General features: G+C 41.0%; 1 protein-coding gene across 2 annotated transcripts in view; it reads right to left on the bottom strand.

Annotated features, from left to right (window-relative positions):
* Positions 1-1263: 1263 nt before the first annotated feature.
* Positions 1264-26372, bottom strand: part of NCBP1 (nuclear cap binding protein subunit 1) — a 30058-nt gene continuing 4949 nt past the window's right edge. For both annotated transcript variants that reach the window (XM_062513298.1, XM_062513299.1), the window contains exons 8-23: positions 25518-25733; positions 24563-24660; positions 23169-23232; positions 21121-21231; positions 20666-20730; positions 19880-19942; positions 18522-18596; positions 17361-17464; positions 16402-16524; positions 15177-15279; positions 13755-13848; positions 11193-11296; positions 10442-10556; positions 5154-5297; positions 4639-4752; positions 1264-3744 (exon numbers count right to left, since the gene is read on the bottom strand). In XM_062513298.1, coding sequence (XP_062369282.1) covers positions 3631-3744; positions 4639-4752; positions 5154-5297; positions 10442-10556; positions 11193-11296; positions 13755-13848; positions 15177-15279; positions 16402-16524; positions 17361-17464; positions 18522-18596; positions 19880-19942; positions 20666-20730; positions 21121-21231; positions 23169-23232; positions 24563-24660; positions 25518-25733 — 1707 coding nt within the window. In that variant the 3' untranslated portion in view covers positions 1264-3630. The remainder of the gene's footprint in view (positions 3745-4638; positions 4753-5153; positions 5298-10441; positions 10557-11192; positions 11297-13754; positions 13849-15176; positions 15280-16401; positions 16525-17360; positions 17465-18521; positions 18597-19879; positions 19943-20665; positions 20731-21120; positions 21232-23168; positions 23233-24562; positions 24661-25517; positions 25734-26372) is intronic.

The raw sequence follows: 26372 nt of genomic DNA on the forward strand, positions 1-26372 counted from the left end.
CAGTGCACCAGGCTGGGGCTGGGTGGCTGGAAAAGTGGCCAAGTGGAAAAGAGCCTATGGCTGTGGCTGGGACTGTGCCCAGGTGTCCAAGAAGGCCAATGGCTTTCTGGCCGTATCAGCAAGTGTGACCAGCTTGGCACTGGTGAGGCCACATCTCTCGATCTGTGTCCCCTTCCTCAATTCAGGAAGAACAGGTGCTGGAGTGTGCCCAGAAGTGACTGATGGAGCTAGTAAGGAGCCCAGGAGCAGCTGAGGGAACAGAGCTTGTTCAGCCTGGAGAAAAGGAGGTTCAGGGGTGACCTTAACCTCTCTGCACCTCTCTTAAAGGAGGCTGTAGCTAGGTGGGGGGGTAGTCTCTTCTCCCAGGCAATCAGTGACAGGACAAGAGGACATGTGCCCTCAAGCTGCACCTGGGGAGGTTTAGGTCAGATATCAGGAAGAATTTCTTCACATAAAGGGTGACTGGACATTGGAATGAGCTGTCCAGTGAGGTGATGGAGTCACCATGTGTGGAGCTGTTCAAGGAAATGGTCTGGCTGACATAGTGATGTTCAATAATAAGTTGGACTTGATGACCTCAGAGGTCTTTTCCAACCTAACTGACTCTGGCTTTTTTAGAGACAAGGTGCCTGGGAAGGGCAGATGATGCTTCCAACAATAGGTCTTTACTTTTCCAGTGTTCTCCTCTGCAGCTATGCAATAACCTGTCTGCCCACCAAGCAGAGAAGGATTTAAGGCCTTGCAAGACCTAAGAGAGTAGCATGGGGGCTTGGCTAGAGGAGGGAGGCAGGTCCCAGCAGGGCTTTTGGAGGTAGTCCTCCACGTCATGGTTTCACAACCCAGTGTTGTCTTGAGTTCCTAAACTCCTCTCCAGGGCAGATGGGGGTGGTCTGACTACTGCGCTTCTGTGGGCACACTGCAGCATCCAACCCACCCCACACCCAGCACCATCAGCCCACACTCTCCTGCCCTCCTGCAGCAGCACTTCCCCTTCCCAGGGGACAAGAGGTAGTGAAAGAAAGGGAGAATTTCTACCAGCACCTCCTTGCACCTAGCAGCACATATGTTTACCTCACATGGCTGCATGTGTGTTACACCAGCTGCAGTGCAAGGAGGTGAAGGCTTGTGTGTTAAGTCAGCAGGAGTGTTGGGAAGCAAAACTGCTTCACATCCCTCGGCATTTAACAGCAGCATAACCGAGCACAAATTCTTTGCTCCAGTGGCCCCCAAAGAGATTGGACAAACACTCTCAGCAGCAACCTGCTTCACCTTCATTTATTTTTGTCTTTAAGTATGCATTTTTTTCCAACCATGCCACAATTGTACAGCCTCTTTACACTATCCACCACTTCCTATTTCAACAGTTCCAAGTTTCTCCAGTTAGCTGCTGGTATCACTACATAAGCATTTCACTCTCTTTCCTAGAGATCCAGCCAAATTCCCAGTCAAGTCAGGTGTACACCATTAGACCTAAAAGAAGGTGAAGGCGTCCAACAGACTTAAGATATGCAATCAAAACCCATGCTCAAAGCTTGGCATGATTGGAAGTTAAATCAATTTTGAAAGACATTGCTATTTGGTTTCAAAACACAGGATTACACTCACGCATTTGCAACTGTATCCCCAGCATCAGTATTTGTCAAGGCTCAAAGAAAGTTACAGGTTTGCAAGTTCTAACTACATCACCGGTTTTACGGAAGTCACATTTATAGTCAGAACCCTCACCATTAGTTAATATCAAAACTGATACTGACCCAAGCCAGTGAAAAAACTATTAAACTCCAATTAAAACCTTTAAAGTATTAAATGCTTCCTAAAAATAATAAAAAAAACAAACAAGAAACCCTATTTGATTATTCAAGAACATTACCAGAGAAAGATCTGAAGCATAAGTCCGTGCATGACTGACAAAATCCTTGCACAAAGCAAATTTACAACAAATAACAATATACCCTGAAAGAATGGGGGGGAGGGGCTAATCAGTTAAGTCAGAAAGGGCAAGCAGAAAAAGTATAAGTAACAGATCTAAGTCTATGAGGATATATCAGATTGCTACAGGCCACACACAAAATTAGATGAACAGTCAAAGCAAAATGTTCAATTTTTTGCCCTCCTTGCTTAGTCAGGAGGTCATTGGTCAATGTACAAATGAAATGCATTTCTAGGTATAACACCAGAAAAAATAATTTGTACAGGAACAAAATTACTCAAAGCACGTAATTTCCTAAGCTAAAATGAAATAGCACTGGGTATGAAATTTTTTAGAACATTCACCTGCAAAATGAAGATACCATAAACAGCTTGGAAGCCCCCTGCACACTGACGGGCCTGAGCACCCAAGGCAGTGTCTTTGCCATTCACTGCTGCTCACTGTGGTACAGAACACCCTGGTTTGGCTCTCATGTACCTCATGTTACTGGCCTAACTCAAAACTAAGCCCCCTCTATTTTCACTTGTGTTCTCCAAGTCCAAGTCTCCTGTAATATATCACTTAATTCGGCACTAAAGCACTTCCTGAAGACATGGGAGCAACATGCTGCTGTCACGTTTTAAAGCACGGGAAGCGTAATAGATGCAGCACTTGTTGCCAAGCCAGATGAGGTGAGAGCACTTGGTTCACCCACTGCCACTAAACAGAAAGACTTCTGACATCCTGCAGGCCTACAGGTCCAGCCCAGTGCAAATGTGACAGTCCAATGAGTTATACACTGAAAGAAAAAAACAAGCTCAGCACATCCTGTCCCCTTCCTGGCATCTGGGGCTGGAGCTCCCAACACCCAGGTAAGGCTTGCAGCATGTAAGTCAGAAGTTTGTTCCATTCCAGCTCTTGCTTACTGTGTCTATTTATCAGTGAAGACTGCTACCAAGAGCAGTTCATGGTTTCTTGACCACAATGCAAAACGAACTACATTTTTCAGAAGCGGTCCATGAAGCTTCTCTACTGACTGTTTATAGATACTGTGTAAGACACTAGACAATACATTTCAAAAACATATTTCAACTGTATTACATATTCTTTTAAACTGTGAAAAATCTATCTGGCTTGCTAATAAAACAAATCTGTATTCTCTATGCTACTTTGAAAATGTGTTTCACATGCCCAAAGTAAAGACAATTTTCCTATGTCATATACTAGAGAACTTAACACACTGCTCACTGAGAAGGTGCATCCCCTTTCATACTCACAAAACACTATGAATTGTTCCTCATTTCTGCAATTAATTTGATTCAAGGGACAAACAGAGGCAACAAATTCAATTGCCTGGGGCTGGCTTTTTTTGTTGTGAGGTTTGGAATTTTTTTAGGGGGAGGAGTGTGTCTGACTTTTATATAGGCAAGAGGGAAGAAATAAAATTACTACCATGAAGCGAAGAGCCAAACTAAATTAAAAGACAACAAAAAGAATTAATACTTTACTTCACAAATATCCCCTATTAGTCATATCTTTTAAGGCTTACGATGCTTACACAGTTTGTGTTTTTTTCAGAAGACTCTGGTTTTTTATATAGGAGCACATGAAAGCCAGTTTTAGTCAAAAAAATTCTTCCATCCCCATGTTAAGTTTTGCCATTAAAAAAAAATTAAATTCACTAAAGTCCTGCAGACAAGACTCTGTCCATGAATGATCCCTCAGGCCTGCAGAGCACAGAACTGCTGAAACACAGCCAGAATGTGATGGTCCAGCTCAGCTGTAAACAGGAGGTTCTCTAGCGTCACCATGTACTGCTGGATTATCTGGTGGTGCTGGCAGATAAAAAAACAACAACAAACCACATATTTACTGTTTTTGTATTTATATCGGAATAGGCGGAAAAGTCAAGATATGTAAGAACCACAAATGTTCTTATCTGAATTGTTTAGCACATCTAATTTCCACAACATAGCAGCCACGGATAAGAAAAGCATAATGTAGAGGCACTGCTGACTGCAAGAACAAAGCCTGTGCTGAAATCCCGCCCTGTGTTCCCTGTAACTCTTCACTCAAAAATCCTGGACTGTGTGCAGGACACAATGCCACTGCAGGTATCTTAGAAGAATCACGGTGTTTCCTCTCCTCTGAAGATGCATCTATTACCAGGGAAGGGTTCATCCCAAGGAAGAATTAAACCACCCCTCCCATTCTTCAACACATCTTGTGCCCACACAGGTATAACTTCCTGTAACTAATGACTTTTATCCAGCCACTTTTGCTTACTAACTGATTTAATACAGAGCCAAATATTCAAAAATCATGTTTAATAGATATTTACGCACCTCGCTAAAAGGAATCCTGCAATATTTTAATTCACTTATTTTAAAAAATGTCTATTTTAGCATTCTTGCTTGTTCTCAACTTTGCCCTTATTAAAAACACACAGTTACGTGGAAGTCGGTGAAATTCATAATCACATCTTGAAATATTTTTGCAGTATGCTTACAGTGAGGGAATTCTCCACTCAGGATCAGTTGCTCCACCAGTCGGTGGCAGAGATTTGGCAAGAGCCAGAGATGCGACCTGGCCCCACACCAGCCTCTGGGGAAAATGTGCTGCTGCCACCTGCTGCTACTCTCATGGAGTGCTCAGCCCTCCATCAATCGAGCTTTCCCAACTAAGCACGGCCCCGCCAACACCCTCCCAAACCAGTAAACTAAACTTACTTGCAGGAAGATCTGCTGCAGCCTCTCTATACAGCTCTTGTACCAAGGTGTGAATACATCAATTCCACCAGTCTCGCAGCGCACCAAGTGCTCCGTTAACAACATAATGAAACGCTGCAGTAGAGGGGAAAAACACAAACTTACTCATCAAATTAAAGTAGAATCCTAACCTCAGGTAAGAGAATCTGGGTGTCAGAAGCTTTGAACAGCACTCTGAGAATAAGTATTTTGCTTGGCAAATACTGAATTTAGTATGAAAATTAACCAATTACCTTCTGGTTGCTTAGGAAATTGTGTTCTGTGCTAGCACAACTCCTCTGCTCCTAAGCACTTGAAACTCACCAGATCCTGCTCAGAACCAGTCTTTGCAGAAGGATGATCTGGACTGAATCTAACCCATGGTAAACTCATCAACCCCTTTCCATACTCTTACTCCAAGAAAATGCCCAAAATAGCATGATAGCAAGATGCTGAAAGCTTATAAACCTAAATTAAGAGACTTTGACCATCATTACCTGGAATATAACAAGAAAGAGATTCTTCTGCTCACTCTGAGCTGACTCTACTTTTTCCTGCAAGCGCTCTATCTGCTCTTCCAGTGGTCCATCTTCCCGGTCAGTGCTTCGGTCATCATCGTCATCATCATCATCACTGTCACGCTGTGAATGACAACACAGGACTTAACCAGTAAACTGGTAGATGTAGATACCATTAATACCCTCCAGTTCCATGTGTGAAAAGGTCTGCAGAACAACTGCACACAATTCCAGACAAATATCTGGAAGGAAAAATGCTAATATGGGAAAGCTCTGAAAAAAAAAAATTAATTTAAGATTTTGGAGAAACTAGAGCAAGCATGGAGATTTATCAGAATTAAGGGGTTTTCCTTCAGGAAGGTGCTGTGGCTGACACCCCAGCTGAGGTGCCCCTATACCAGGGCATGCAGCATGGGCAGCAAACAGGAGGAGTTGGAAGTCTCTGTGCTACTGGAGAGTTATGACCTCATTCTCTCTCCTGAAACTTGGTGGGATGGATCCCAAGACTGGAGCGTGACTACCAGTGGCGACAGGCTGTTCAGAAGGGACATAGGGATTGCCCTGTACATCAAGAGTGTCTGAAGAACAGCCATGAGTAAGTGGAAAGCTGGTGGGTAAGGAGCCAAGGCTGAGGAAAGGAAGGGAGCCTTTGGTTAAGTCTGTGACAGGCTCCGAGCAAGGAGACACTATCCATGAACCCTTCCTGCTCCAGCTGCAGGAAGCATCACACTCATGGGCTCTTGTGCTGCTGGGGGACTTCAACCACCCCTGCACATGATGGAAAAGTAGCTGTAGGCAATCCTTGAGATTCCTGGAATGCACGGAGGATAAATTCCTGACCCAGGAAATAGACAGCCCTACAGAAGGGGCAATATCACTAGATCTCTTGGTCACCAGCATGAGGGAGCTAATGGGGAATGTCAGGATAGGAGACAGTGATCATGCCTTGATGGAGTTCACAGTCCTGAGGGATATGGGTCAGGTAAAGGAGTCAAAAGAGAAGCCCCTGAATTTTAGGAAAGCAGTCTTTCAGCTTTTCAGGCACACAGTCAATGAGATTTTCTGGGAGACTGTCCTCAGGGACTGGGGAGAGGAACAGAGCTGGCAAATCTCCACAACAGAGCAAGAGCTTGCAATTCCCAGGAGTAAGAAATCAGACAAGCAAGGCAGGAGACTGACATAATTGAGCAGGGAACTGCTAGTCAAACTAGAAAGAAAGAAACAAATGCAGAAGCAGTGGAAACAAGGACCCATAAGCTGGGAAAAGCATAGCAACAAAATTGAGTTGTGTAGGGGTGGGGTGAGAAAGGCCAAGGCCAAGCTGGAACTGAACCTGGCAAGGGACACAAAGAAGAACAGGAAGATATGTCAGCTAAAAAAGGGAATTCAAAGAAGGTGTGTTCCTGACAGACAATGCTGGTACACTGGTAACAACAAATGAGGAGAAGGCTGAGGTGCTCAAGAACTTCTTTTGCCACAGTCCTCAATGGTAATCCCTCTTCCCTCATCTCTTGAGAGGACAAACAGGAGGATGGGGACTGGGAGAGCAAAGTCTCTCTTTCTCTAAGTAAAAGATCACGTTCATGGCCACCTGAAGAACCTGAACATACTTAAAGTCTACAGGAGCCAATGAGATGCATCCTAGAGTTGTGAGGGAACCAGCAGATATAGTTGCCAAACCACTCTCCATGACATTTGAAAGGTTGTGGCTGTCAGGTGAAGTCCCAGGTGACTGGAAAAGGGAAAACATTGTACCCATCTTTAAAAAGGACAGAAAAGAGGACCCCTGTAACAACTGACCTGTGAGCATCACCTCTGTGGCTGGGAAGATCACGGAACAGATCCTGCTGGAAGCTATGCTAAGGCACATGGAGGACAGGGATGTGATTTGGGACAGCCAGCATGGCTTTACCAAGGGAGATTCCTGCCTGACCAACTTGCACGCCTTTTATGATGGAGTGACTCCACCAGTGGACAAGGGAAGGGCAGCAGATGTCATTTACCAGGACTTTGACATGGTCTTCCACATCTTTGTCTCTAAATTGGGGAGAGATGGATTTCATGGGTGAACTGTTACATGGATAAGAAATTGGTGGCATCCATAGTGGAGTGGCCAACAGCTCAGACTTCCAATGGATATCAGGGACCAGTGGTATCCCTCGGGGGTCTGTACTGGGACCAGTGTTATTTCATAGATGAAGTGCACTCTCATCACATTTGCAGATGACACCAAACCGAGTGGTGAGGTTGACATTCCTGAAGGACAGGATGCCATCCATAGGGACCTGGACAGTGAAGCTCAAGAAGTGTGCCCATAAGAGTCTCATAAAGTTTAACATGGCCAAGTTCAGTGTGCTGCACCTGGGTGAGGACAACCCCCAGAAGTGGCACAGGCTGGGGATGAACAGATGGAGAGCAGCCCTGAGAGAAGACTTGGGGGTGCTGGTGGGTGAGAGGCTGCACATGACCCAGCCATGAGCACTCCCAGCCCAGAAAGCCAAACGTGTCCTGGACTGCATCCAGAGCAGCGTGGGCAGCAGGGGAGGGAGGGGATTCTGTCCCTCTGCTCTGCTCTGGTGAGACCCCAGCTGGAACCCTGCATCCAGCTCTGGGGTCCCAGCACAGGAAGGACACAGAACTGCTGGAGTGAGTCCAGAGGAGGGACATCAAGATGATCAGAGGGAAGGAGCACCTTTCCTATGAGGGAAAGGCTGAGAGAATTGGGTTTTGCTCAGCCTGGAGCAGAGCAGTCTCTGGGGTGGTCTAATTGCAACCTTCCAGTATCTGAAGGGAGGCTCCAAGAAAGAGGGACTAATCACAAGAACATGCAGTGGTAGAACAAAGATGAATAGCCCTAAACTGAAAGAGAGTAGGTTTAGCTAAGAAATACGGAAGAAATTCTTTACTGGGGAAGTGGTGAAGCACTGGAAGAGGCTGTCCAGAGAAGCTGAGGATGCCATCCCTGGGACTGTTCAAGGCCAGACTGGATGGAGCTCTCAGCAAACTAATCTAATGGAAGATGTCCCTGGCTCATGCCAAGGGCTTAAAACTAGGTGATCTTTGAGGTCCTTTCCAACCCCGGCCATTCTGTGATTTCATGATTTATTTAAGGGAGAAACAGTGAAAGGTAACACGCCTGCCAACTTTACCATTACATGGCAATGAACAACTTTGTAAAAACAATCTGGCATAGATTTTTTCAAATTGCATCTACTGCAGCAAGACAAGTAATTATTAAATAAAGAGTTCTGAAATCTCAGGGCTTAAAAAAATATTGCACCTGGTGCAAATCCTCTGCTGCATTTGGTGCAAGAACTCAAATGAATCCAACTGGTTAGCACAACAGGAAGGCTAAAGACTGAAGCTGGTGTTTTGAAGGGAGGATTCCCTATATTCAAGACCAAAAAGGCTACCCTCAAGAGTAGAAAGAGTCAGCATGGAAACTGATCTACTAACTAGGAATATGGCACGCTTCACTGCATCAGAAACAACATAACACCACTACCACCCACAAAATACACCTAAGTAAAAGCCTTGGAAGCTCAGGTGACTGAGTCTTAAACAAGACTGGAAGGCATATAGAAAGAAAGGCAGGATCTGATGGATTATGGTAAATTCAAACACAAGACACTGCTTTAGTATCGTACAGTTGTTTTTGTGCAAAAACATCCATAAATTACCAGCTTGAAACTTCAAATATCTGTAAAAGAGGCATGTCTAACTTGAGACAAATGCAGAGCCATGTGTTAACTCACCTACAGCATAGGAAATGAAGTTCACAACTACAAGACAGGTATAGCTCTGAATCAGTGTAAAAAATGAAAACAACTTACCAGAGCAAGAGAACATTTTATTTTATTCTCTCTATAGGAACTTGCCTTTCTCCCCATCTATAAGGTTTTCTGAACTCAGAACTCTGAAGGACCAAGATAGAGTATGCAAGTCTTGGACTCATTCCATGGTAAGGGAATACCCTTCACGCTGGGGACATCAAAACTTGATCGCTTACTTCCTCTAAAAGGAATGGTCATGCAGCAGAGCAACAGCCTGCAGAACTATTCACTGTTGCATACAAATGTTTCTTCCTGGCACAATACTCATTTAAAGTACTAAGCATTAAAGAGCTGCAGCAAGAGAGAAGGACAGAAATTAAAAAACTGGTATATTTAGAGACACTAGAGAAGCTCTTTGCCTCATAGCAAGATCAATGACTGCATCTAAGTCTTCCATAACCACAGGCATTTATTAACTGCTCATCAATGTACACTGAGGAAGAAGCAGGATGGCTGCTGCTGTGAGTGAACGAAACAAGATGAAGTGGCTGGGATGAACCAACACTGGCAAGCTCTGAGTTATTAGTGACCTCTCAACAGAAGCTTCTGGACAAATGACTGGCTTGAGGAGCTTGCTTCAAAAAACATCACTGGCTCTGTGTCACATTTTGACACTAACCACATTCAAAATTTTGGAGCTAGCTAAGGGTTTTATGCAGGTAAGCACACCAACAGACCTCAAAGAAAAACCAAAATTCTCTCTTGCTTCCTGCAATTCAGCGTACTTATAAACTGACTTAATTCTGTCATAACTAAGTACTGTATTCAGCCAAGCTTCCTTGGGTCCCATCTTTTCCAGCTACCACAGACAAAGACACTCACTCCATTTTACTGGCCCACTTGAGACAACAGAACACAACAACAGCTGCTTCCTCATCAGTTTGCTGTATTTAATAATGCAAGATCATGCAACTGTACTCAGGAAAATATGCTGGAAGAAGGAAGTGCCATGCCAGTGTCAGAATCCAGCAGCATCCATCAGAAGAACAGTAACAGCCAACTTCTCAATCACAAATAGCTGTTTCTGTGCACTTCTGCATGGAAGCCACAAGAGCAGTCTTTAACAGAACTTACTATAAATAATTTTAACTGTTCTTACTGTTCTCTAATAAGGTAACTGGAATTCAGATTAGAAGTCAAGTGGAAGACATCGTATTGGAAGAAAAACTTGTGAGAGAGAACTTGAACAGACCTAATACATATGAACTCCCTTTAAAGATTTTACTAAATTCTTAAATTTAGCTAACATTAGAAAGGCAGACCAAGAACATGCACCTGATATTTAGCACTCAGTGCTACAGCTGACCACATCTCTGCAGACATGCTTCCTGAAGAATCATATGTATTCAGTTCTTCCCAAAACCAACTGTGTTTCTGTACATCAGTATGCCAGCCTGCATAACTTGGTTTAAAATTTACAAACAAATTACTCACTCTTTTGTGCTGCCTTGCCAGTCTTGCTTTGGTCTCCTCCAGTTCTTTGTGAATCTTCAGGACATGCTTATTCATCTTACGAATTGTGGAATGTAAAATCTCCCAGATATAAAACCTAGAACAGACATAAAGCACAAAACACCACATGACACACTACTCAAAAATAGGAAACTAACAGAAAAATCTAAGTGGGAGAACTAAAAAAACTAAGTATCATTTAAGGAGGCATCTATCAGAGTGAACAAACACTCAGCATAGAGGAAAGCATAAATGTAATGCAAGAAATCTTAACAACCAGTTCTAGCCTATTTATTGCAAGTCAGAATTTTATTTCATACGCACGCTGTAAGACTACTAACACCAAACTTGATGCCTCAGATTGAACAGTTCTCCTGACCTCAACATGCAATGCATCAGTGATGGTATAAGTTCACAAACCACCCAAAAGGCCAGGACTGTGCCCAGCCAGCAGTGATACAACACATAGAAACAGACTCTGTCTAGGAACAATTCCACTTCAGCAGGCCAAGACACTACTAGCAAAATGACATGCCAGCAGCAATCTTGCACTGTCACATCAACATTCATACCCCAACTCAGAAAGAAAAATGTTTAAGTATGTATTTTGTAGAAAGGGCAAAAGCTTAATTGTACCTTATTCCACTACTGAGTTTTCAAAGATTGAACTATGTACCGGCAATCTAAAATAGCAAATAAAGACAAACAGCAACCCAAACCAAGTTCTTGTTACCTAGTAAAATCGTGTGCCAGCTCTGAAGAAAAGATCCAGTTTGCTACTGCAGCACAGTCAACAATTTGTGTCCGAATCATCTTGTCCACAAGCACAGCAATCATCTGTATGTGGTGAAAGACAATACACACACCATCTGTGTAAAATATTCCAGCCTCAGATAAAACTACAGATGATTTGATACAACTCTACATCAGTGGTATTACTAAGTAATTTTGACTTTAGCAAACTGGGTAGTCTAGCTTAAAACATTTCAAACAAGGGGATCTGTATCAATTACATAAAGCACTCTAATTTTGTTAACAACCATACCTACTTCTGAAAGTATCACTCTTTGTTAGCATACATACTCCCATACAAAAGCAAAAAATACAAGAATCAGAGCTGGACCTGAGGCCTTGAGAGACACGAACAGCAGCACTTGACATCAGAGTACTCCAACCAGAGCACATATACCTGTCTGATCACCATAATGAAGGAGCTGCTGTTTAGCTCGCTCTCCTTGAACTGCAACAGCCTTCAACATGACAGTAAGCTTTTCCCTACAGGGCCCATTAACTTCAAGACAGAACGAAGGAGCACTGTGGAGTCAGTGGAAAGGCTTACTTGCTACAGGCACTGCCATGACTCTGAGGGAGTTGCAAGCCATCTAGCAGGCAACTGCAGAGAAGAGTTACTGACTAAAGAAGATGCAAGCTGTTCAGAAAAAAAGGGCTTATCTTAGTTACTCATGTGATTGAATGCCACAGTATCTAAGAACCACAGCCTGAACTGTATTTATCCTTACAACCACTCGTTGTCAAATGAGGAAGTGTAACAAAGCTCCTTTTAAGGAAGGAAAATTAAAATAACTGAATGAATCATACAGAGGACTCAGCACTCAACTTTCAAGTCCTGGGATAGTATCCTATGCTTTATTTGTCTTTCTGCATTGCCAGGATTTCTTAGCCTGGTCTTACAAAAAACACAAATCAAGGATTTTGAGAAAATATTTATCTCAATGATAAAGTTCCTCGTTATGAAGTCACCATCACCAGATTGCTTTTAAGTTCAGGGACTACTGACTCTTGCTGTTAAATCACTACCTGCAGCACAGACCACTCATTAGTGCTTTAACCACATAAGCATTGTTGGTCTGAACCAAATCAAAGGTGCTCCCATAGACATCAGAGTATTGTGAAAAGCCTGGAAACAGACTCTGGACAAATAACCTGCTGTGAAGGCACCATTCCTTCTGTGTGACAAGGAGGTTGAGGATTTGGGAATAAGAAAAAAGTGCTTGATCAGAAGCAAACCACACCAAACTGCAGTAAAAGCAAGAGAAGAAAAGTTCCATGATTGAGCAGAACAGAAAACAGACAACTTTCCTAAGTTTTGCATTTGAGATTTCTTAAGGGGTTCTTGATTTATTCATAAAAATTTAACATGACTATTTAGTCTGGGCTTGAAACCTCCATCTCAGTTTGGTAATGCTGCAATACAATGGAATGAAGAGGAAGCCGATACAGACATCATATTGCAGTAATGAAATTTCTTCTGATCCAGTTAAATGGCAGCAAAAAGTAGGTCAGACTGTAAATGTCGCATTTTCAAGGTCAGTAAACTGGGTAATAAGTTCAATATATTTTTTAAAAATCCTCCTTTTTGGATGTTTTTAAGACAGGTAACAGCTTGCATAGGTGTCCTCTAGATACTCATTTTTTCCACTAGAGAATGGAACACAGGTCTAGTAGCAGATGCAAGGATCACTCATTGTTCTCAATGGCATCACTTCTTATAGTTTGGCCTGTGCAGCTGAGAGGTACAGACCACAGTCCAGCACAGAATTCCACTTTCCAGCAACACAAACAAACCAACAAGGAATATGTGAAGTAACTAACACAGGCAAAGTCAGCCTGAGTTCCTCACTGATTTCTACTCATAGAAAAATGACAGCTGAGGGAAAACACAATTGCTGTGAAGAAATTGAACAGCTTAAACAACTAAGGCATCTTTTGTAGGTCTTTAAGGGTGTTACTTCCTCTGGCTCAAGAATTAACATTATCACAGCACTGTCAGACTGATCTGTTCTAAACAGCCACTACTGCAGTTCTACTCAACCTGCCCACACACAACAGTGACTCCAGCATGAGCTCTGTGTGATAACTGGACTGCTTATCCCTACACTTGCACTTCTAGGATTGTGACCTGTTTTAGATATGATATCTACATCTTATTTAAATTTACATATTAATGCTGCTTTCCAGCTTTGAACAAAACCATGATTTTGGCAAAAGTTACTCTCTTGTTCAACAATCAGCATAGTATGAATCTGAGTCTTACTGACAGCCCTTGCCCTTTCACAGTGAACTCTTGAGAAAGAAGCAGCACCACTGATGGTATTATTTTATGTCCAGCCTTCATTTTAGTAGTAGCAACACTAAATGTAATCCAAACTTCCCTTAGAATGACAATAGACAAGCTATTTTTAAAGGATATAACAGGAACTGTTCATTTTTTAAATTCACATATTACCTCTGTGAGTTGAAACTCACAAAGATCCTTGACATTCCAGCCTCTTACCTGTGGATGATTCTTCCAAACCTCATACACAACCCTCAGAACATGAAGTTTCCCCTCATCACTTTCAGCAAGTGTTTTGAAGACTTCATGAAACCTTTTAATAGAAATAAGTAGTCAATGGATAGGCTGGGACCAGGTCAAAAGTGCAGCAGACATAAGGCAAGTGGTTTAGACTGGCCAAAAGAAAATTATGTGACTATCTACAGCATTTCTCAGACAATTGTTCCCTGGAAAATATTACCATCCTGAGCTAAAATAGTCTACAAAGAAATGACATCTCCTAAAAGCAACTTGCATGTTAGTGGTGAACCCACTTCCTGAAGCCAGGCAACATTCCTCAGGCTCTCAAAAGCAGGAGGTACTTTTCTGCTTCATGTGCTTATCTATACACAGCTGAACCAAAATTTGCTGCCTTTTGGGCTTTAGACCTTCCTCTTAACATGTTTCTGCAACTTCAGACACTTATCCTAAGTGCCTCTTTTCCAAGGAGAGGCTGCTAAAAGCATCTATTTTAGCAGTTACTTTAACTGCTACACAGAATTCATAGCCCAGTGTATTGTAATATAACTATAAAGCATAAGAGGTTCTTCTTGATCTCTTTGCTGTTGTTGTGCAGCAGAGAAAATACCATGGTCTAAATATCTGAATCACCCTGCCTCTTTTACTCCTGACTACAAGGTTACTATCCACAGCTTCTTATCAACATTGCCTCTGTAGAGCTTCCAGGTGCATGTTTTTGTAGTATTTTATCTATTTTTAGGGACAGATAGAAAAATAACACATTAAGATACATGTGACTACCTTTCAAAACCACTTAAAATCAACTCCAAAATGCACAGGATTAAAAATGTAATTCAAATTTTGCTAAAAATGGCACAGTAAATTCTTTGCAGTTCCAGCATATCTTCAAGGGATGAACTCTAAAGTACTTTAGGATGGATTTTACTCTGCTTTGGTAGACAGAAGAAATTAACAGCAGACTGTTTTGAAGTTTCCTGTTTTATTTTTCTTTCCCTTTTTTTTTTTTAAATACAGATGCAATTGTCCTAGATTCATATTCATAGTATAAGATATTATGATGGCAGCTACCCAGTCACTGAAATGTAGGGAGAATCCATTCTTCCTTGCCATAATCAGCAAATGTGCAATACAAAATTAAATAAATTTCCAAACCCATCTCACTTACATAATTTAAATCACATGACTGCAATGTATATATTTATGTAAATTCCAATCACATATGTATAATCTAGGATTTACACTACCATTCCTTCACTGAGCAATGTCATTAGCTCTCCTAGTCATACTGCTTTGTGGAGTAGCAACACTGATGAAGTTGCACTCCACTTCTTTTATCATGCATTTCACTGTCAGAATTGAACTGTTCTGTGAGGCCCAAAATAATGCACATATTATACTTACTTTGCCAGGGCGCTGAAGGAGTGGCTAAAAGACTTAGCAGCTAGATGGAGCAGAGTCTGAACAAAGACTTCTATTTTCAGTGGGTTGAAAGTAAATCCTTCACCTGCAAGTTATTTGAAGTTGAAACTAAGAAATAATTCAAATAAAGCATGTAAGCTACTTGTACAACTGTAGAGGTAACCTGTGGTTTTAGCTCATTTCACAATTCCATCAACAGAGCTCTGCAGGGCTGAGCAAGGAGCAAGTAAAGACTCCCACAAAATGTGCAGTTTCAGGCTCCAATTTTGCCATGGAGAGGATGTCCAAAAAGCTTCTTCACCAACATGGAATTCTATCAGAGACACAGCCACTTCAACAACATGTGACAGCACTGATGGCAGCACAGAAACCACAGCTGGGCAACAAGATGGGGGCCTTGGAAGGCCATAAGGATGGGGGGTGTGAGGAGAGGGGGAGGTAAGGGTTATTAACATAGAGGTTGACCATTCAGGATAGAGGAGAAAGGTTCACCAGGCATGTACAGCAAATATAGCTACTATGTGACTGGTGTCAGGTGCCCTCCTGCAGAGCACCTATTAGTGGGTAATGCCTAAAGCAAATCAGGAAACATGACAGTGGATCCCAGGGCAAAAAAATCTACCAGATCATTGCTGCTCACTCCTATGTAGCTGAACTCTTGCAAATACTACAAAAGCAATGCATCATTTGCCATTGTTTAGATCACACTCTCTCACACTCCTCACTCCATAAAACGCTTGGGCTTTAGGAATCAGTGCTGCCTGTGGCTGCAAAGCTAAGGAGAATGTGAGTAGTGCCACTGTGAGTTCTCATCTGTGGAACATGGCAGCTGGCAGACTGTCTTATCTGTTGTGGGACTGCACTGAGGGGAGGGAAGCTCTTAGGGCAGAAACACAGAATTTCAGAGCTGCCCTCTGCCACTGAAAGCAAAAGGAGATGTTAAATTATTTTATTCAAACAGTAATTGTAAGAGAAAACATACCTCAAGCACCAGGTTACCTCTATTAGGAAAAGCAGGCAGGCTTCTGCATGCAAGATGCTTGCAAAAAAACTCTCAGTGGTGTATTTAGTGCTAAACTGAAACCAACTACTAGAAGGAAAAGTATACAGGTCTGTGGACCAAAACACTCATAGCTCCAAAGCATGGCAGATCAGTCTACACACAGAATAAATGACAGCCTGCAAAGCCTAACTGCTTGTATCTTACCATCATCATCATCCTGGTTTGGATTAGGCACATCTTTTAAAATGCTGAAGATTTCATCATTGCTGGCCTTATTTTTAATTGCAATTGTTAAACAGAGTGCCACAGTATATCCAGGAAGAGATCCTGCACAAAAACAGAGGTGAAAAATAAGTAAAGGCAAATGAGCACTTTTAATATCAGTCTGCCTCCCAGAGAAACAAGTACCCTTCCCAGCTACACCTAAAACTTGGTGTTTCCAATATCATTGTCGACCTCAATATGCCATAAAATTGATCAACACATTTTCTGGTCTTCATGTTAAATTCAAAACTTGAGTAGAACTTCTAAACCTGAGCTCAGGCAATCACATTCATCACTAAAGCTCTACTTCAGTTTCCACCAGGTTTCTAAAAATATAGTATTTCCTTGTTTTTCTTCACTGTATCTTTGATGATGACACTCTCATGCTTAGGACTGTATTAACATTGAGCAATAAAAGGAATAATAAGGTCCCTCTCTACCTCAGTCTTTATGGTATCCTTCCTTCTGTATGCTCATTAAATCAAGTTTACTGGTAAAATGTTCTAGTGCTTCATGAAGTTCAAAAAATAATTTCTCATTATCACTTCAGATGCTGACTTTTCCATAGTATTGTGCCCAAACAGGGGAAATAGATGAATTGTCCAATTTTAGAATTCTGGCAAATAATACTGCACAACACCACAAACAAATCAGCAATAGTAGCTTCATGTATCTGGATTTTCTTTGCTGTTTCATGAGCAGCAGAATTCTATTAGAGAGATTCAGACTTAATACACATTAATTGCTCATGTGAAACACATTTACGCATATGAAAAAAATGCATATTTATTTGAACAGTACTCTTTTTTATGAAGACAACTCATATTACAGTCAATATAGTGCACTCCCTTGCTCTGAAATACTTCTTCAACTTGACCACTTGTAATTTTAATACTTACTATTGCTCTCATCTCCATATTTGTAAATGCACACTGGATTAGCAGGGCTGAGGACAGAAAAACTTGCAGGAACAATGTCTATTATTCGCTGATGGTAGGAGAGCCTGGAAATAACAAGTTCCACAGCACAGAATTAAAAAGGGAATACCACCACAGCTAATGCCTGCTTTTTAATGTTTTTCTGTATTTAATGTCCACAGAACAAGATTCAGGATGTCTATACAACAGAATGGCAGTTTCTGCTGGGTAGTAAGAGCTTCGTAAACCAAACCTACTAGTAGATGCTTTCTATTTTAACTCTGTGATGCTAGAGTTTCTTTCTCACACAATTAATATGCGTTGTGAAAAGGCAGCCTGGCAAGAAGTTTTATGCAAAAACCTGAGATGTGCTGCAGAAAGCTAGTAAGATGTCAGTATTCAAAGCATGAAGAAAATTAAACCAGACATCTTCATTTTACTTTCCAGCTTCATTTCACTCCCACAAAAGCTTAACATGCTACCAGAGTTTTCAGTGAAATGGAAGAGTGCCACAGAAAAAAATGCATTTGTTGTGCAGCACAACACTTCCACACTTTCTATAAGGAATTCACCCAAACCTTGACTGTTTTCATCTAGGACGCTGAATAACATAAGCTTTTTCAACATTTTGCTCTTTAGTTCTTGTACACCACCCTAACCTCAACAATTTTAAGCCCAGACTACTACTATCAGAACTACTGATTATGTAGTCTTACTGGGTTTGGAGATTTTATTTTTTAGACAGTTGTTCATTAGCTTAAAGTAAATGAACATCAGAGGCACCTACAAGAATCAAGACTAATTCTTAATTTTTAGTACAAATAATGTTCAGTTCCCTCTATTTCTGTGAATGCTGAATACTTTCCAATAATACAGCCTGAATTCTGTTTCTTTCCATGCCTATGGTGAAGCAGTCCTTATGTAACTACAGGTGTGCATGGATAGCTCACTACCATCTGCATCACCTCTTTCCTCCTCTCTTTAAAGCAGTGTACTACCGCAGGTAAACCAGATTAAAAATCATACAAACAGACTCATCTTTTAACTGAAAATGAATTGTAAGAACAGATGTGCCCAAGACAAGAGTCAAGTTAAAAGGACGCTGACAGTATTCAGATGCAACTACGGAAAGATCTTACTTACCGCATACACTTTTCCAAAACCTCTCTCACAAATTTGGGTTTGGGTTTTTCAAGGTCCTGAGTAAGACAATCTGACCTATGAAAGGACAGAATGCAATGCTTTTAGAAAAGGATTTAGTCTCTTTAGTCTCTTTTTGGCTTGGTATGATAGCACAAAGCAATCACAGTCTGAAGACAATGGGGGTGCTGGGCCCTTGCAGTGCAGGCACTTTTTAAGCCATTGAGGTAAGTTAATCACTACTTCCTTATTGGTAATTAACATTCCTAGAATCTCATCTCTGTGTGATAAATTTTCAAGTAACTTCCCTTCCCCCAGCACAGTGAAAATAATTTGTGGTTAGCTGGCTTTCCCTTTCCTTAGGAAAGGGACCTTGAGTGATTTCATAGCCTGTTTCTCTCTCAACTATTCTAGCTGATTTCAAATGCATTGCAGGTAAAGAAAAGCCTGAAATACAGTTACTTGCAAGATTTGTGAAAAATGGCACCTTGTGAGAGATCCACAGAACCACTACCATCAAGGAGCACCCAGGCAAACTGTGATCATCTCTTTGAAGGCTGCTGCCTAGTCAGTCAACATAGATGTATACCAGCATAGTCACCAAGCACTCAACCCCACAAGAGGACAAGGAACTTAAATAAAGTCACAGAACCCTATCAGAAGTGCTCAACCCTTCTCCACAAGGACTTTCACGCAGGTCACCTACAGAAAGCAGGAAAAGTCACATGCTGTGGAAACTACTCCATGGAGGACTTGACCTCAAGGGGATCTCCCGTGCTACACAGGTGCCTGGAATGGAACTCTCAGATAACCTGCTCACAGACATTAATGGACTCCAGGGAGCTCCAGCTAGAGATGCAGTTTCAAAATATGGCACAGTAAAAATAGGTGGCAGGGCTCTGATGGAACTACAAGTACTAGAATTTGTGGGAAAAACACCACAGAATCTCAAGGATAAAATCTATAATGAAAGATTTAGGGTAGGGCAGAGAGCAAAACAACAGAATGAATACAGGATACAAAAAGTCAGCACAAACCATTAAAAGTAAAGAAAAGGTATGGGGAGGCATTTTGGGAAGTTTGCGATCAACTGACAGAAAGTGGAGGGCAAATTAAAGAAATCACATTCCTGGTTACCCTCTTTAAGGAATGCTTACACCCGCTTGAGATTTATCACAAAGTTCACCAGGGACAATACCATGAGTAAAGAGATTATTAAAATAATCTACCACTGAGTGCTGGTTCTGATAAACTAGAGAAAAGCCATTAACAGGGCCACCATACTGTGACACTTTCTGGACTTGTTTGATATGTTAAGGTTTTAGCAATATCAGGTTTGAATCCAAAAGACAGAAACTTACCAATCTTCCCAGCTCCAACGGAATTGAAAGTTGCTCAAGTGGTGAGAAAACCAGTTAATAAATCTTCATTAAAAGAAAAATAAAGCTTTGTTAAATGTCAGAAGTGCAGGAAAATTTTCAGCTAAGCTTTTATTATAAATGCATTCTACTTTACCGAGACGAACCTAAACTCTTTAAGCTATAACAGCATTAAACAGGCATTTATTTTGACCGATACAAAAGACTCCATTTGGAGAGTCAGGAAGAAGGTTTTATGTTCAAGTAGTCTGTCATGCACTTCACTTGAAGAGATGAAATATTCAACTACCAATTAAAAGGTAAACTTTGTGTGAATATGCAACTTTCACGTTTTTAATGAGTCATTAATCACTCTCCTACTCACTGAAAGGGTAAAATCACCACCATTCTCCTCCTGTGGGTGGCACATATGCCATCAGCTTCCCTTCCAAGTCACGCCCCCTGACCACTAGGGCAGAGGCACAGTGTGTAACAGAGGGCTACAAAAGCATGAACAACTCTGAACACGGAAAAGTTGTCACCAATCTCAACTGTCCTGCATAGACAGCAACACCTGTGAGCTCCAGGTCACTCCAGGGTAGCGTTCTTGGGAGGAGAGGCAAGCAGTAAATCCTTCACCTTCTCTGTGTATCACTCAAAACCAGAGCTCACCAAATATTTTGAATAACATCAGATAGCTCCAACTAGACTTTCTGACTACTCTTTCCTCTGTTTTCTTCTACACTGGATATAAAGGAGTGTTTTCCGCCATCTCCAAAACACATTTACCTGTCCACACATGTTGTATTCATTGTGTCCAGACGCATGTAGAGCATTTCTGTGGCTTGTGCAAGCTTAAAGTTTCTTATTAAGGTTAACAAAAAGAGGTAAATCAGATGTTTTTCCTTTCAGGTTTTCAATAGAATGCCATCAACATTTTGCACTGGGTGCTCCAATAGCCTACTCCAAAATCAGGTGATCCAAGTAACTCAACAGCGGGAAAAGTGAAGAATATTGTGAGTTCCACCCTCTAAGCCCAACCTGTTCTTCCATTATTGCAACAAGACTGCTGGCTTCTTCCACAGAAGGACAGGATTCACATTGTGCAACAAGCAATGCAAGTTTTACAGGCAAAGTTTCCTGCAGATACTGTAAAATATTAATAGTATTTATTACTGTCATCAGCTATAAAACAAACAAAGACTGCATTTCATAAATGCTCCTCAGGAGCACAGAAAGGATACAACTTGTGGTAAAGAGCCAGGCTGAAGTTTGCACAGCTCAATCAGGAGTGTTGTGTACATGACTTCAATATGTGGTGGAGATGGCAGTTGAAACAACTCTGCAAATATTACCTACAGGAGAGGAAATCACAGAGTAAGAGCACAGTCCAATGTGGCCTGCACAACTCTCAGCTTCACAACAGTGGCCATCAATCTTAAACAATTACCTATCCCAAAAGACCTATCTTCTTCCATCAAATGCATGTTCCAGAAAAAGAGAGACAACCCGTAAGAGGTAGTTGTAACACAACACTGTACTAATACAGTCTACTCTAACTGCTCTTATCATTTCATACTAACACAACACCAGCATTACACATCTATCATGTCTAACAAACATAGTGCAGTGATACCATATGATCTAATAAATGCAGAAATAATTTGATCGTGCTGAGTAGTGAATAATGATGTCCAAGCATTTAGCAATAAAATAATATTTGCACTAAAATTACATTCATATATTTTCCATTGTGTCCTCTTTTCTCCTATACAAAACTGTATAGATAAATGAAGTCACAACTTCAAACTGAGAATTACAACCAGCATTTCATACAACAAGTACATATGGTCACTACCCCTTGCAAAAACCCTTCTAAGAAACATGAAAATAATCCTGCAGCCAATTTCTGAATAAAGCTTAAAGGAGCCTTTTTTTTTTTTTTAAGAAAAGTCTTACTTGTATAAGAAATCAACATCCATTTATAGATTCTAAAAACATCCAATGAAAACACATTGGCTAGAACTTGTTCTTTTAAGGGAGGACTTGAAAGCATGTAAGGTGCTGGGGAACCTTTCTGTGTCAGCATAATTTGGACATTTTGTTCAGGCAGATATGGCCAAAAGGTAGGGAGAACTCTGTTAGGCAGAAAATGGCTCCATTTTTAATGATAGAAAAAAACAACTGGACAGTCAGTTGCATTCTGAAACTTGGTGAAATTTCACATAATAAAAGGAATTTTTACTGTGTTAGTCATAGAATTTGTACATTTTTGATTTTTTCATTACTTTTTACAGCATTTCAAGACACTGCATATACTTCAATGTTAAGGCACAAAATTATTCCCAATTTCAATACTGTTTAATGTAATAAATAAATTTAACGCCATCCCGAATTCATACTAAAAAAAAAGAACAAGTTGACCAAAACAGCTGTGAAAACAACTTCACAGAAATCAGAGTATTTGGCATTTTGGTGCCAAAAAGAATTCTCAATTCCACTTTATAACAATATTCTACATAGGGTTATTTCTTGTCATAATTAGCTCTGAATTTCATACTTTTAGTTACTTCTTCATAAAACCTTTATAGAACATGTTGCTGTTACTGTAATCTGTTAATTCCTCTGAATTTTTTATGAAAATCAGTTAAGTTTTATACACCTCTGCAACTTGAAAACGGACTTTTCAATGAAGGCAGTAAAAAAAGACTTGTGCTGCTCTGGTGGTGCACATATAACAGTTATCTAGAATTCTTTAATAAGGAGAATGTCCTGAAGGAAACATGCTGCTACTTCACTACAAGCTCTTTTCAGGGGTAATAGGTCAAAATAATCTAGAAAATCCAAACATAAAATCATGCAGAACAGGTGAGTCTAACTGGAGATCATCAAGTCAAAAGTCCCCTGCATAATGCAGTCACCTAGAGCACATTGCTCAGGGCTGTGTCCTGCTAGGATCTGAAGTTCTGCAGCTCTTCCAGTGCTTAATTACCTTTGCACTAAAACCAGATTTTTTTAATGTTTAAATGAAGTTTCTTGAATTTTGTTTTGACTAAACTTCATCTTGTATTTTAATTTAAAATTTTACGCACCAAGTGAAAATGGCAACAAATGCTCAAGACTATAATTTAGCGGTACATAACCTGCTCATTTAAAAGCTGCTGGTTGAATTTAGCAAAATTCTGGTTGATTCCCAAATCAAACTGTAATTCAAGGAACCTATAATGGAATTAACAGGGACTTGTTACTCGTGAAATAATGGAGCTCCAGAGGTGATCTATATAATCCATACCTCAACTATATGGTAGTTCAAAGGGATCTTGTTATTTCCTGGATAGCTCAACAGCTGTGCAGCACTGCAAAACCACAGACACATTTAATTCAAACATAACACAGCAAATGTGATATAAAAATCAAAGAGAATTACAGAAAATGCTTAATTCTGGGCAAGAGCTCCCATTAAAACAGCACCAAACAAATCAATAATCCTTCAAAAAATCTGTTATTCAACCCGCAGAGCACTTAAGAAAAGAAATGGCACAAGGACTCCCTAGCGCTGCCCAAACTAGGATCTGTAACAAAGTACTCTCTGTGCAGCAGTAACATCACTTGAAGGCTATCCTGCCACCCCCAATGGTTTAGCACAGAAAGTCAGAGTGATCTGTAACTGTGGCATATGCCCATGAAAAGGGGAAAAATAAATTTCCCCAAGCAATTAAATGTTCAGAATGATTAAAGAGCACAGTTAAGCTAATATAAGGAAACTTTCATGTTTCAAAATGCCTAATTTTTTAGTCAGGTCATTACCACCTATCATTTGTGAAAAGCAAACCACTACCTCTCTGGCACATCCTGTATCTCTCCTGATATTTTACTTTCCTCTGAGAATTAAAGAAGAATATCCCATAACTAATGAAGTAATGGCAATAACACCAGATTCCTATTTTCTGCTAGATCAAACAGCTGTAACCACAAACTTCATCACATGCCATCACCAAAAACATTATTTCTGCCCATTCCATGCATATTATACAGGGTTTGCTAGTTTTCATACAGAAGTGTGACAGCTGTGGCAAACCATCTTGGTTATCAATTACCCACATCAGATAGTACTTTATGTAGAAATGAAGAAAAGTACCCTAACTGCCTCCTGGCACAGCTGAATTGAAACTGATGTAATCTGGCCCTGCAGTGATCCCCCCAGAGTGAACTCAATTTTATCTCGGGCATGTAATTCCCACAGGAAGCACAACAAGGAGGTGTCCATAAACACCCATGCTCAGTCAGCTGCAGATGAACCAGCTCCATGCTCACTGCCCCAGCTAATCAGCATTCGAAGAAGCACAACACAAACATATTTTCCACAGAAGCCCCATGAGGAATAAGGCATGTCTGCATACTTTTTGCAGCACATTCCATATCATCAAGGGATTCTCCCCCTCAAGAAACCACTGCCCTCTGGATTACACAGATTCTATGTTATCTAGATGTTATGAAAACACAGTATTCCAGGCAACAGTTTCAGCAGATAAATGTAGTAAATATAAACTTTCACCAGCAGCTTCAGTGAAGGTTTGATCTCGAGCTCTCGCCTAACTAGTGCAGGACATATCCCCACTAGCACCAAAGCCACAGCAGCATTTAAAAAGTGCCATGGCCCCCCCTAAGGACCTAAGGTCCTCCTACCAAGTCTTCCTCTCTTTCCAGTGAGATTTGATGATGCAGTGGAGGTTCTCCTCTATTACAAATCTCTCAACGGAGTGGCTACCAGGCATGACAGGACCCTGGTAAGAAAGAATGAAGACTCATGAAGATCACTGCTAAGGCAGTGGTACCACAGGCAGCAAGCTTTCTTAAGATACATTTACAGGTAGAAAAAAGTAGTCAAACTTCCATATAAACACCATGAGGTCTCAACTGCCCTATTGTCCTTCAGGATTTTCACATTTTCACACCAACCTCAGAGTCACTCATGTTTAAGACAAAATGAATACTAGGACACATTACAAGAAGAGATAAGAACAAAATTAGAGAATGTGATTTCAAGTTCACAGAGCATCTGCTTCTTCCTTTAGTTTGTGAAGTCACTGGGCAGGCCATCACCATGCAGCTTGGAACAAATATCACAGCTGAGCTAGACTATAATAAAGCCATAGAGTGGAAAGAATACACACTCATGGTCTTCTTCACTGCAAAAAACAAGAGGCCAGTAAGCAAAGGTAAAAGGCAGCAGACTCATGCAAAGGGAAGCATCTTGCTCCACAAGATGCATCAACAAATTTTAACAGATGATAAACATTGCAACAAATACCTAGTCTAGAAACAGACTTGAATCACCAACTTTTTGGAAGCAAAGGCTAGCTCTGTGAATGTAGTTTTACTAGAGACATTAGAAAATTCGGTCACCACTGTCCCCCAAATGACACCACAGCATTTTACTCTTTAAATTCTGCTCCTCTCAAACTTGCTTTTTAGAGTAACTTGGTCACTTAGTCCATTTCTGCAGAAGTATCAAAGCAAAACTGCAGCTGGCCTTCCAACCACCCACCATCCTGGGAGAGAGGACATCACATTTTCACCAATATTGCCTCAGGAACCTGACTGTGAAATCCACTCACCATTCCCCACAGCAATCACGTACCTCAGGGTCATCCGTGTAGTCAAACATCCTAAAAATAACCCTTGGCATCGGGTACACGGAATCTTCAGTGTGAGGTGGGGGTGTGAAGGGAGGCAGATTGTGTTGCAGTGCCTCACAGAGAACGCTGTCAAAAGCCAAATAGGGCCTCAGGATGTGCCGCTCTTGCCAACGGTCTTTTTTCAATTTCTGAATCTGGGACCAAAGGCAGTCTAAATACTGAAGGAAAAGGTGAAAGATATTAGATCTGCTGAATCTCTGAACAAAAAAGGCAGTTTCCTGAACTAGCTGAAATGTAATACATTCCATACTACAGTCTGGGAAAAAAACCCAAAGTTTCTTAAACTGCTGATTCACTAAACCAACAAACAACTTAACTCTAAATGCCAGAATTATTCCTAAGTCCATACAGTTTTGTCAGTGAAATTTAACTGCTGGCAATGTTTTAAACACTGACAGGCACCTCAGGAGTCCCAGTGAAACTACAGCACAGAACAGCCACTACTCTTTGGTAGTATTGAAGAGTCATAATATCCCAGCATGCTCACAGAGATGACATTGACACCTGTGCAATAGTCTTGCTTTGTTTAATTGTTCTAAGAAGTCTGGAGGCCTGTGGCCTAACTGAATGCAAGTTTCAAGTTACATTTGCAAGAAACCTTTTCATATGGAAGGGCTTCGCATTTACTAATATTATGACACTATAGAACATGAACAAAACTATTAACAGCTAGCACCTGAGGCAAACAGTCATGTCTGCAAGTACTGTGGCTCTCAAACACTGCCAACTTATCTCTCCTCTACTGAACTAAATAACAAAATTCAGATACTGAGCAGCCAAAAAAAACTCATGTAGAC

Source organism: Cinclus cinclus, chromosome Z, assembly GCF_963662255.1.
Source record: "Cinclus cinclus chromosome Z, bCinCin1.1, whole genome shotgun sequence".
In the NCBI taxonomy this organism is placed as follows: domain Eukaryota; kingdom Metazoa; phylum Chordata; class Aves; order Passeriformes; family Cinclidae; genus Cinclus; species Cinclus cinclus.